The sequence below is a fragment of the Megalops cyprinoides genome, chromosome 17 (genome assembly GCF_013368585.1).
Source record: "Megalops cyprinoides isolate fMegCyp1 chromosome 17, fMegCyp1.pri, whole genome shotgun sequence".
NCBI classification, from domain to species: Eukaryota; Metazoa; Chordata; class Actinopteri; order Elopiformes; family Megalopidae; genus Megalops; species Megalops cyprinoides.
In genome coordinates this window covers 28597178-28609917 of record NC_050599.1, presented here as the reverse complement: position 1 = coordinate 28609917, position 12740 = coordinate 28597178, and the positions used below count along the sequence as shown (strand labels likewise).

Here is a 12740-nt window from a genome sequence, read left to right as displayed (position 1 = left end):
GAATATTGTGGGCTTTTACTATGCTTGACCCTTGGGAGGACGGGGGTACAAACAAGGCGGTTACAAGAGGAAGTAAAGTTCCCTCTGTGATCTTTATTTCTCCACAGCACGGCAGGGACAGCGTATATTCCCTCACAATCTCCCTCTAATCAGGCTCTAAAAAAAAAAAAAACAACATTGCTAGTCCTCTAAATAACTAGGTCTGTCCCCTATAAGGGTCCATAAGGAAATGAGTCTTAATTGTTAATTAATTAATACATACAAAATAATGACATTAATAACAACACAAGGCACTGTAAAATAGTAAATTATATAAATTTATGGCTACACACTAAAAAAGCAATCGCTGACATTTCAGGTCATGAAGCTTTGACGGAGGCAGGGGACATTCAGGGATTGCGTGTATCAGTGGCATACGCACACCGTTTTTGTATTCACACAATACGGAGCTGCTGCAAGACTTGAATCGGGTTCGACTGATGTGTGGTGAGCACTCTGGTGCAGAACAGCTTAATCATCAATGGTAGCTGAGGTGTGTAACCCCTGCTTCACTTTAAAGCACTTTCATATCCTTGAAAGATGCTGTATAAACGCAATCCTCAATTCCTCCATCTGTCATCCAGTTTTTTCCCCCTTTGGTCCAGCAGTACTGTACAATAATTAATCAGATGAGTTAATCCGTTTGAATAGCGGCTAAGGTTAAGGTTAAGACGTTGTTGCCAAAACTGTAGATTAACTCTTTACATCCTGGCAAGTCCTGTGTTTTAACAGAATAGTGAGACAGTACATAAGCGCACACTCTATGAAAAAGGCTATGCGTAAAAGAATTGGCACCTGACAAGTTCACTTTGCTTCTCATTGTCCTCCTCTCATTTTTCTTACGCTTTCTTATCATGACACTTCATGCAAAGACAGGGGAATTACCACCATCCTGAATCATGCTGGAGTACTTTGCAGGTGTCAGTCTAGAAGTGAAAGTATGGGGTGTGTCTGTTGCTTCTGGGGAAGGAATGGCTTCTCTCTTACAGAGCCAGATATCTCAGAACTGAAGGTCACATGGGCCTGATCAAGTTCCTAAAAGCTTAAAAAAATACATGTGAAAATATAACAATCCAAAATATAAGGGATTCATATGTCCACACATACTGTGCATATTTAAAAATATATGTTATTGCTGTCTTTCATGTATGCATTTTTGTACATTATATACAGCTCTGTAAAATAAAATATTGTGGAAATTGATTCTGCAATATGTACATATATATTGCATGAATGAAAATTGCAATCATTTCTATATTTTTAAATGTATGCTGTACACATCAACATATAAATTGGTTGCATTGTTATGTCCCTTATATTTTCGATAGCATATTTGACTGTATATGATTGAAAAGAAGAAGGTCCAGTGGCTCTAGCCTGCTTTTTTCAGAAACACTGCTCGCCTTTGTACACACCTGTATGACAGTCAAACACAGAGTAGAGGCCCAAGAGACGAATGACACCCAAATCCATCATTTTTTTATCTTCAATCAAACGTGTATGAATTTTTCTCACAGTTGTGAATCCCTCTTCTCATTTAGTGTTCTCAGCATTGTTTTTGGTTGTCACCTCACCAGGAACTGTCCCTCCCATAGTTTGAGAGAGCACGGCTTGGTGCGGTCGTTCTCATGGTGGCTTTGAAACCTCAAATAACCACATAATGGCACAGCATGATTAAACCTAATTTCAGATTCAGGCTTTCCCCACTTCATAAATATCTTGTTAAATAGAGTCTTTAAAACCTCATGTTTTGGCCTATAATTATTCAACCTTTCTCCACACCACTTGCCTGGAGCTGGTGGGACTGCACTTTGATCATATTGATTTATAATTGATGTGTCCATTATGTTGAAATTAATTTTGTCTGTCTGTCTTTTTAATTGTATGAATAGCTACCATGTTTGTTTTCCTCACTGGTCATATGAGCATTTTCAGTGTTTACCTGTAAATGCACATTAACTAATTGTAAGCACACAGGAAAGATGGAAAGTCTTACCACAATTTGAAAGGTGTTTGGAAACGATAAAGCCATTAGAGATAGTTGGCTAGCATCCAGCTGAAAAGGAGGACCAAGGCACAGAGGAATGGACACCGAGACACACCGTCGCTAATGTTCCAAACCACGTCAATGTCTTATTGCGGATCTTTTATTTAAAGGTTGTTTTTATGTAGCTTGCACTGATTTTTTAAAATTTATTTAATCAGGTTCATGAGAAACAGTGTTGAAATGAGCTTCTCATTCAAGTTTATGTGATATGCCAGTGTTTTTTGAGTATCTTGAGATCTGTGTATGCTTGATTCAAAGTGAATTTGTAAGTGATAATTATGTAATACTTCTGTTTGTGTTGCCTTGATTTTGTATGTTTAATCTGTTATGGATGTTTTTTCTAACATATCACATTTTTTCATCTTAAGATACTTTGCATTGTAAAAGAGGTATTGCATGTGCTCTGTACTGTTTGGTTGAGTTGCAATTACGTTGAATTGTAAATAAAAGGGTCCGGCTCTCTTGCTGTGCGAGTTTACAGACCGCCTGATTCTCATCTTACCTTTATGTAGAACAGTCTTTCAAACCAGGTCCAGGGAACTTGGGTGTTTTAACCTGAAATGCTGTGTAAATATTTAGTGTATTAAATGTGAGTTGAAATGTACTTAGATTGAGAATCTCTTAAACTGTCCGAAGACACATAAAGTATCTTTGTTACTCATTCGTAATCATTGTTTGTGCCAGCCTATTTGAATTTTTTTTTTTTTTTTTCCCATTAAGACGAGGAGGTTGAAATGACTGCCAACTATGTGCTGAGCCTCTATTTGACTGGAGCCAGGTGTGCGAGTTGCAAAACTGAAAACGATGGTAAAATTTTCCATACTGTGCCCATCTATGGTTATACAATACTCTGGGCTGGAGTCACTGTTATGTTGTAGCCTTTCTCTTAAACGGTGCAGTGCGATTCTCTGTGCCTGTGTGTGGTGGTTAGCAGGAATAAAATGGACGGGAAAGTTAAAATATAAACAGACATTTGGACAATGCTAGTGCCGTTGGTACAAGTTATCGCGTTACAGCGTAAATGGGTTTCTGTTCAAAGGAACCCCTGTTTTTGGACTTGCGATCCCCTTTGTCTTTGTACCCTTATTGTGAGTCTCCAGAATTGCTGCCGTTGTCATCATCACCTGTGTGATGTAGTGTCTTTGTGAAGCTATGAGGGAATGAGGGCAGGTTATGATTGCTGAGGTAGGGTTTCCTGCACGTGTCAGGCTTCTGTCACTTGACACCACCTTTGTGGTTTTCGACATAAAAGAAGGCAAGACAGTGCCCTCTCCCATAAGTCTTATGTGGGTCTGTCAACAGTCTGTAAGACCCCCACCTACAACAAGGAACACTGGGTGAAATCTTTCAGGTGGACTGATATTACTTAACAGTGAAGGGTGAGATTCGGTCACCCCCTTCAGTATTCATTCATTCACTCATTCATTGCAAGTACCAGATCCGTCTGTCAATACAAGAGATAATGTGTTTTATGTCATCCTCCAATGTCTGAAAGTGGATACATAAGTTGGCAGTGATCAATGTATTTTTTATTGACCTGTCAATACCCACCCCCTCTATGGGGGACAACTTCATTGTTACACAACACAGAAATTAATTTACAGAGGTGAAGGTACATCTGTGTCCCCTGATGCCCGTGATACTCACCCTCATCCTATCACCCACTAACTTCTGGCACAGACACAAGAGAGACCCAAGGGGAACGTGCATTTAGGCAATCACATGCGGTGACTACCAGACATGGACATAAACACATGAAGATACTGTATACCGGCACTCAGAAGACATGTTGTATTTTCTGTCATAAGGGTTGATATTGCATTGTCTACCAATGCCCCCCCCCATGTTGTAATGATACATGGTTAAAGGAAGAAATATGTTGAGTCAGTTTATGTAATAACTCAGCCCCCCAGGGCACAAATTTTATTTTGCTTCGGCTCTGCAAGGACAGGTGTGACAGGATGGGTGAGTGTGGATCCTTCGTCATTATCCGCCTGTCAAAACCGTAAATGTTTTTCCCGTGACTCCTGAAAAGTACAGTGTTGTCATTACCCGCTCATCCCAGCCAAATCTGTAAACTCTTTTCCTGTGAGCTGTGAAAATAACAGCTCCTGGCGAGACGCTGGCTGAAATCCTTCGCGTGAGCCAGGATGTGAGTGGCATCTCGTCTGTTCCGGCCAAACAGGATGCCGCCGACACCAGCCTTTGAACTCGCACTGCTTCCCGCTAATTGTATGGTACGTGTGTGCACACAATCCTTTGCCCGTCTGTAGGTAGGATACCCTCAGAAGTCACTGGCAGCTTCGTAATATGAGTACAGCTATGAGTTCTGCTCCCAAAGAGGATGAATAATGTGCTCTTCCTCTTCAGTTTCCTCTTCTCCTCTTCAACTTCCGTTAGGCCTACAGGATTCCAAAGTTTCATTAGTGAATTACAGGCAAAAATACGACAACACACCACACTACATCCACACTGTGATGTTGCACACAAAAAAATTCATTAGTTTGAAACACCCCTAGTTTTGGAGCTTGAAATCAATCGAAATTAGGTGGAATCGTAATGCCGTTGGGAGGCAGGGGCGGCTGAGCATGACTCGGGAAAGACTCAGCCAGACATTTCTCCGTTCTCGGCTGAAATGGACAGCGCTGCAACACGTGTCTTTCGGTTTAATTAAAGGCATTAATTTTAAGGATTCTGTTATTCAACAGTATTGTTGTTTGTATTGTTATTTGTTAATACAAAACATTTTCCAATAGGTTTGGTGTGTTTTATGCATGTTTGTAATCCCGAGGGGTTTGGTTGAACAAGGTCCTATCTGCATTTTTTGTGACATAACAGCTTGTGACAATTTTTCTTATCATGGATAAATTATAGACCTACATAAATGCTCATAATAATATGCTCCGAATCTGACAAAGCGCTGTGAACAGCATACTAGCTCCAACAAATTTGAGATCTATATTTATAAGATTTACATTTATTTATAATTTCTTTATTGTTGTTTCTCAGTACTCGCATACATTTGAACAAAATTTGTCCTCTGCATTTAACCCATCCTATACACTCATCGCCGTCACTGCTTACGGAGCCCCGGTATTTAAAAATGGTCTCACGCCCCACTGGAAGCAGAGAGAAGCATGGCATCGCTGTGGCTAGCATCCTTACAGGGTGACAAATTTGGCTAGGAGTCGGTCAAAACAATTAGACCCTCCATTTGAGTCCCAAAGCACAAGCTCAGCGATCGCTGGCTACTTTTTATTTCCCATCACCGTGATGTTCACTGCTGTGAATGAGAGGGATGTCAGACACCCAAGCTGGTATATATTTCCACATTTTAACAGTGCAATTAAAAAGTATAAATATAGTACAAGAATGTGCTGACAAAATGTATTTTGCAGTTTGCCTTTATTGATAGCCTATATTTAGCTATTAAAAAAACAAATATCAGAATTCCAAAATTTAAAACCAAATACCTACCCAATGAATGAATATCTGAATAGCTGAATATTAAGGTCCAGCTCTATGAATTATATTCAAATAATTTTCAATTACCATTTCACTGATTCTTCAGCTGCTTCTCCTGTAGAATTTAATCTAGATTTAAGCATTTCTAATATTAATACAAGAAGCCCTCCACACTAAATGCTCTCATCAGTACACTTCTAGTTTTAACATAATCTCATATAATGAATACATTTTTCAGTCAGTTTGAATTTATTTCAAGGAGAGTTTTTTTTTATTACATTTGGAGAGACACTTCAGTGCAACTGAATTCTATTTGTGCATGCAATATCTGAGCATGTGTAATTTGTGTGAGATGTGTTGTTAGTGTGAGATGGCTGCGTTGTTTGTTGCTTGATAAGAGCATCTGTTATGCGAATGTCATATCATGTAATGTGTGTACCATTGAATGTCACCTGTCAATCACTCAAGTATCTGAACTCATTCACCAATCATGATGGGCGGGTGGGCCCAACAGCAGAAAGCTCATCCTTGTCACAGTGTGTCAGGTGACCTGTTAGGCACTGGAGCTGCCACAGGTGTCATACTACGTGGGTGGCAGATGGCAAAATTGGTGTTTGCTGGCGATGAGATTGCACTCCTGAAAATGTCACTGCATGCTATGGTTCACCACCCAGACACAGGAGAGAGTGAGATAGAGTGAGAGAGAGTGTAGAAATGCTTTCATATGTAATTTAACACACCAGGTTCATAATGGCTCCCATTGTGGGTGCGAGAGGGGACATCTGTGCTGGCTGTTGTGGGTGTCACCTGTCTGTAATGCCACTCCCCTCTGCCTTTCCCAGCTGTGACGGGCCCTTCCAGCATGGCCATATCGTACCCACATCTAACAATGCGAGAAGATATCTAATACGCGTTCACCACACGCCATCCAGCTGTATGCAAATGGGGTGTGAAAAGAAACATAACAGAATATCTTACTATGATCCTGTCATTTTAGGAAGATGGGTGGGGGCTCCCAGAGCATTCCTATAATTCCCCAGTCATATAACCCACAGCCTCTTCACAAGGGCAGGTAGGTGCTCACATGGTCTGTCTTTCTCCTGGCCTGTGCAGCTCTGTGAGACACTATTTATAGGATTTTGCAGTCTGTCTGCACAGACCAGAGTCTATGACATTTTGCAGTCTGTGCAGACATGAGAGGGCAAAGCTTTGCAGTCTGTCTGCGCAGATCTGAGAAGGTGAAGCTTTGCAGTCTGTCTGCGCAGATCTGAGAAGGTGAAGCTTTGCAGTCTGTCTACACAGATATGAGAAGAAAAAGCTTCACAATCTGTCTGCGCAGTTACAAATGCTGGATTCACAGAGAAAAGCAGTAGATTCATCATATCACAGCTGACAATTCATCTTCTTTTTTCTTTTTTTTAGTGGAAGAGTCCCTTGTGCTTATTTGTTTTTCTTTCTGTCCTGGCAGCTGACAGAAACAGCTGATCCTCCAACGCATCACTGAGGTGGGGATGGGGGTCGGGGAGGGGTCTACCCGACTACAGTTTAGAGGCAGGGGAGGGGGTGGTCCATGTAACTCTGTTTCCTTGCCTTTTGTATTTGTGAGGTGTTGCATCCAACAAGGCCATTACTCACATTCTCCTAGGATGAACTAACCCATCAAGGCCAAGTGTGCCAGTGGGGCCTAGTGGTGATGGAAGATGAGCCCATGACCCTAAGGGTTTCAGGATCAAGTACTGGAAGGGTACCTTTTTACGGTACCTGCTTACCCCAAATTGCCCAAGTATCCAGTCTTTTACATGTAAAATGTAAACTATATGAGAATGAAAGCTATGCATGTTACCCTGGATAAAGCTCCCTTCGTCTGGAAGTTGCTCTGGGGAAGAGTGTGTGTGCGCCAAATGTAAGTGGATAGGTGGAGTGCCTGGGACTGTGCAGGACATCCAAGATCTTGGGGATTGGAAGTTGGGGTGGATGTGGGTAGGGAGTGATGCAGTCCATCAGCATCCACAGTTGTGGGCACCGTGGGGGCGGGGTTCAGGCTTTGAAGATTTTGGTCAAACACACACAGAGGACAGGCCAGAAGGAAATGGGGCTTCCTGTTTCTTCCTGGCAGAGAGGAGGTGTGTGGGTGTATTGTGCGTGTCTGTGTTGCTGCTGTTTGCTGTGTTATAGCAATGTCTGTTCATTTGCTTCATCAAGCCAAAAAAACTCCCCGGCCAGCAGAAAGACTGCTGGAGGGGTAGGATCACTTGCATTATCTTTGGGGTCGGTCGTAGGATTTACTGGATGAGCTAATCCCCCTTCTGTTTTTAGACCAAAAAGCTTCTTGTGGTCTCTGCCCTAAATACACCATTGGAATTTTGACCCAAGTCATTGGGTTTCAGTCTTGGATTTTGCCACATTATCACGTTATTCAATTGCTCAGCAGAAGCCTTCATCAAAGGTGACTACATTTTAGATGATAACCATGCGCAGAACTGAGTCTGCACTTACACAGTTAAAGTGTCTACTGGAGCACAAATTGACCAGTGGGAACAATGGCTCAGTGCTAACTAGTTTTTGATTGATACATACAAACACATATTGCCCTGTGAAAATGCAGTAAGTATAAAGGGTCCTCAGCTGGCAGAGGGTGCTGCCATGGCTGTGTATGCAACGGTGTTTGCATACAAATTTGAAACATAAACCAGCCTTCACTGTCCTAGAGAACACTCTGCAATATCAGTGTTCCACTGCAGTCTCGGTGTCCTGGAGAACAGTGTGCAGTATCAGTGTTCCACTGCAGTCTCGGTGTCCTGGAGAACAGTGTGCAGTATCACTGTTCCACTGCAGTCTCGGTGTCCTGGAGAACAGTGTGCAGTATCACTGGAACTACTTAAGCCAGGACAGGAAGGAAAGCAGAGGGTGGTATCGTGCTCAGTCATAAACAATATTCCAAGGTATTTCTTTCTTCAATTATTGTATGCAGAGAGGCTGCACTTTACATGTGGAGGTGATCACTATCACTGGAACAACTCAGGGAGTAATAATAATTACCTACTTATAAATGTGTATCCTGGGCTGTAAGCACCTGCCTTTTGTGTGTTGTCCTGAGCGACTGTGGCATGCATATGCTCTCCCAGCATGTGTGATTTCAGATCCCTCGGGGCGGGGATGGGGAATTCCAGCATCTGAAAGTATGGGAAGCAATCCGTTGCTGAAACACGACCATGACCATGAGGGAGTGCGGAATGCGACCAGCTCAAGGATTGGAACTGGCTTGTTGTTGTGTGCTGTGTCCTGATTATCAATACATGGTGGCACCCGTATTGGTCAATTGCCGCAGCCATGTCGCTGGTATTACGCAAATGTACTCTAGAGGGCGCTGATGGCCAGGGTCATTTCTAAGCAGAGAGAGGCGGGAGAGTAACTAAGCGACTGCGGTTATGTTTACCTCCTGCTTGCTCTGTTTATAGTACTGTCGTACAGTTCTTCAGATATTGCGAGGTGTCTTACTATCATGATTTTAGTCTTGAAAGATTTATGTTTACGTAGGCTATCTGTCACGGCTGGTGATACAAGAAGACGTCATCGTTATAAGGAATGCACACAGGAAATTGTATGCGGTCTACCGTTTTCCTTTTGAAAAGCCATACAGGCTAAGACACTCTTGGCACCGTGGAACTTTAACCTAAAACACATAGTATAATAACGACAAATTAGCAGTGCATTTAGTGTATAAAAACGAAAACAACTTCCCTGCATGATACCATTTGATTTTGGTAAGATTTGATTAAAAACGAATTCCTTGCAGTGAAATATGTGGAGATTGATATGCAGGTGAGCGCGCGGACCGACAATTGTAATTAGCTGGAAACTTCACATGCGTATTGGGCTTCAGCGAGGGTCTGCTATAGATTCATAGCGCGAACGAACGCTTCTCTGCCCCGTGTTAGCGTAATAATGTAGTTTTTAAACATGCGCGTTGAAAAGCAAACGCGAACTCACGTCTTCTCTCCTAATCAACACACGCAAAACAAGTTTCTGGTATTATCCCGCCTCTCTTCTGTTGGTTGTCTTATAGCAGCCCTTCGCTAAGTGCCAGGACCCGGTTTCGTGAGTGGCCACTTTTGCTGTCAATCACGAGAACATCTTCATGCTTGGTTTTAGCTGTGAAACATATCAGTTGCTGTAGAGTGATTTGACAGAGGGAGAGACTCGAGGTTGGACCATCGGTGTGCGGCGTCGGCTGTTTCCCCAACACGCATCTAATGCAATCTTTCATTTGGAAAAACTGTTGGAATAAAGAACGCTGCTGAATTTTGCATGCCAGGAAAAGAGGATCCCGTCGCCGGTCAACGGCTGTTTTTCATTTTTTTCTCCTTATTTTTCACTCATGATAACACTAATTGATAGGAGGCATGTGGAACAGTAATAGGATTACCAATTGCTTTTCAATAGTGTGTCTGCTGTTGACGTCATGGACAAAGGTAAAAGGACAGCTGTTTTCAAATATTATTCAAAATCGGTTAAATTAGTGCCCAGGTAATCGAGTCAAAAGTTTGAAGGTGTACACTGAATGACTAGATCATTAATTCAGGAATACGGCATTTTGGTCGGATATCCAATTGAGTTACGCAGCCGTATTGCATTTAAAACATGTGATCTCGCATTTCCGTCTGTCAACATGAAAGATAACTTTAAACTGAATTTATAGTTCGCTGTCACGCACATCTCAATTCATGTGTTGTTGCTTTAGTAATTCTATTTTAAGCTAATACTTTGTCGTGTAATTATGAGCAGCCGTTGGCTAATTTTCTCGGAGTTTTTAGCTCTACAGTGTCCAACTGATTCACTGCAAGAACTATCTAAATGTTATCAATGTGAAACCCAGTAACACACGATATGCGATGCAATAAACGCACGTTGTGGAGAACGCCCCAATGCTACATCAGTTTGAAATAACCAAGCAGATGTTTGACTTTGATATTCAATGTGCTCTGCTGCTGTTTACATGTTCTGCTCTTGGAAGCACGCTATTTAGTTTCAATAATTTCCCGTTTTAATGTTATTTTTAGGTGTCCCGGTCCTCCGGCTATTTTGAGCTGCAGCTGATTACTGTACTGAATGTAAACGGCGAGTTGTCGGACGGGGAGTGCTGCGATGGCAGCAGAAACGCACTGGATCTCCGCTGTACCCGGGACGAGTGCGACACTTACTTTAAAGCCTGTTTGAAGGAGTACCAAACCGAGGTCACGACCACGGGCGCGTGCACCTACGGATCTGGATCTACTGACGTCCTTGGTGGAAATACTTTTTCTTTAAAGAATACCAAAGACCAATCCAATAAAATCAGCGATGCTGGCAAGATTGTGATTCCTTTCCAGTTCGCTTGGCCGGTAAGTGAATTTTTAATCAGTTATTTTGGTTCCCATTGATGCTATATGCTGTGACAGGTTTCCTGGAAGTGTGGCAAACGAGAATTGTGGCTGCTGGTTCGCTGTCACGACGTTGATAGGTGTAATAGTTTCGCTAGCTGGGCCGTCGATACCATTCTTTGGGGCAGACAGTGGTCCGGTTTGAGCGTCATGGCTCCATCATATTAGGAGGTGAGGCATTGATCTCTGATACTGAGGGCTTATGGCTCGTATAATGAGGTATAAAATGTTATAAAAATGCTACGGCAAATTGAAGCAATAGTCAGCATACTGTGCCGGTGGAGGATATAAAGACCAGTGATTTATCCATTTAGAGTCTAGCGATCGTTGGCTTCACGCGTGAAATTACCCTCAACCTGCGTGGAAAAAAAAACCCATTACCCTCCTGTTACCACGCACTGCTTTAATCTTTATTCTACATTTTGTTTTAAGTACTGCTACTCATATTAGGTATTTTTGTTTTTGTAGCTATGTCTGTGATGGAAAAGTCGAGCTTTTCGTTATACAAAACAACTACCGCCTTGCCCGCATCAAGTAGGGCGGTGCAAAGGAGGTGACCACCGTCCAGCAGGAGAATTCGTCGGTTTTGCTGCCAGTGCCAGGCAGCCCGGCGGGCATGATGGCGCGTGAAGTGCGCGCGACTGACCCTGCGGATGGGGTGTGTGCTCGGCCATGCCCAAATTACTGAGGAGCATTACTTATACCTGGAAAACAAAGCAAACTTAGATTGCCTTTAAAATGTAATTCATTACAAATCATTATGAATATTAAGGTGTTGTATTTTGGATTTGAATGTACGTTTGTATTTGTGCTGTCCATTTCTCATAATAAATGACTAACGTCGGTATAAGTTTATACTATTTGTCGAATGATTGGACGCTGTTTCAAGGCATACCTTAAAGCTGATGGAAAATACTATCTGGTGGCAAAGAAAACTGAAACTGACGATGATTTACTTCAGGCAGCATTTAACTAGATGAGACTTGCTCGCGGGGATAAATAAAAAAAAACGCAATCCAATACTAAAATCTACAAGAGCAATTCCGAAGGTTAATGCTCTTGTAACTGACATTGCTGGCAGAAGCCCGTGTCAGGTAAGAGATAAGCTGCAGGTCTTTGTTCAGGGAGCAGGCAAAGACGAAGGTGCTGCAGAAGAAGCGCCACAAAAGATAGCGGGTATTCGCTTTCAGCCTTGGACGCGTGCCCAGCAAAGCGTTGAACACTTGCATGGAGCCTGTCATCCGAGCGTCTGTCGACAGTGAGTGGAACTACTCTGTTATTGGTAACCGAATCCCTGTCGGGTTTCTGGGTTTTTGCCATTGCTCAGCACTCGACTCATATACAACCGACGAACTCTCATCCTTGGGTTTGCTAAAACTTGATGTGTAACACAGTAGTCTGTTTTTACCCCACCACAAAGACGGGGGATTTCTGTGCATCAGAGGCACATCATCTGTATTATAGAAGTGGGGACACTGCAGTTCTAACCTTTGCGTAAACATGTGTGGTTTATGTGACGAGGGTCGCTTGATCTAGTTTCTCCAAGTTGCTGTGCTGTTTTCACGGCTCGAACTGTTCCCTGGAAGCTAATGAAATTGCTGGTGGAATGTTTCCCCGCTGCAACGACATCCGTTAGATACGTGCTCACTGTAACTCCATCTTCACTGTATTGTAAAGAGATATCTAGCACCTCTTACAGACCGGGTGGCCGCCACCTGTCGGGCAAGCTTAATTTATGTTCTGTTTTTGCATGTGAGGTGTATTCCCCA

General features: G+C 42.6%; 1 protein-coding gene across 1 annotated transcript in view; it reads left to right on the top strand.

Annotated features, from left to right (window-relative positions):
• The first annotated feature begins 9741 nt into the window (after positions 1 to 9741).
• LOC118791962 (protein jagged-2-like) overlaps positions 9742 to 12740 on the top strand; it is a 39886-nt gene continuing 36887 nt past the window's right edge. Inside the window, exons 1-2 of the mRNA XM_036549559.1 lie at positions 9742 to 10023; positions 10612 to 10932. Coding sequence (XP_036405452.1) covers positions 9955 to 10023; positions 10612 to 10932 — 390 coding nt within the window. The 5' untranslated portion in view covers positions 9742 to 9954. The remainder of the gene's footprint in view (positions 10024 to 10611; positions 10933 to 12740) is intronic.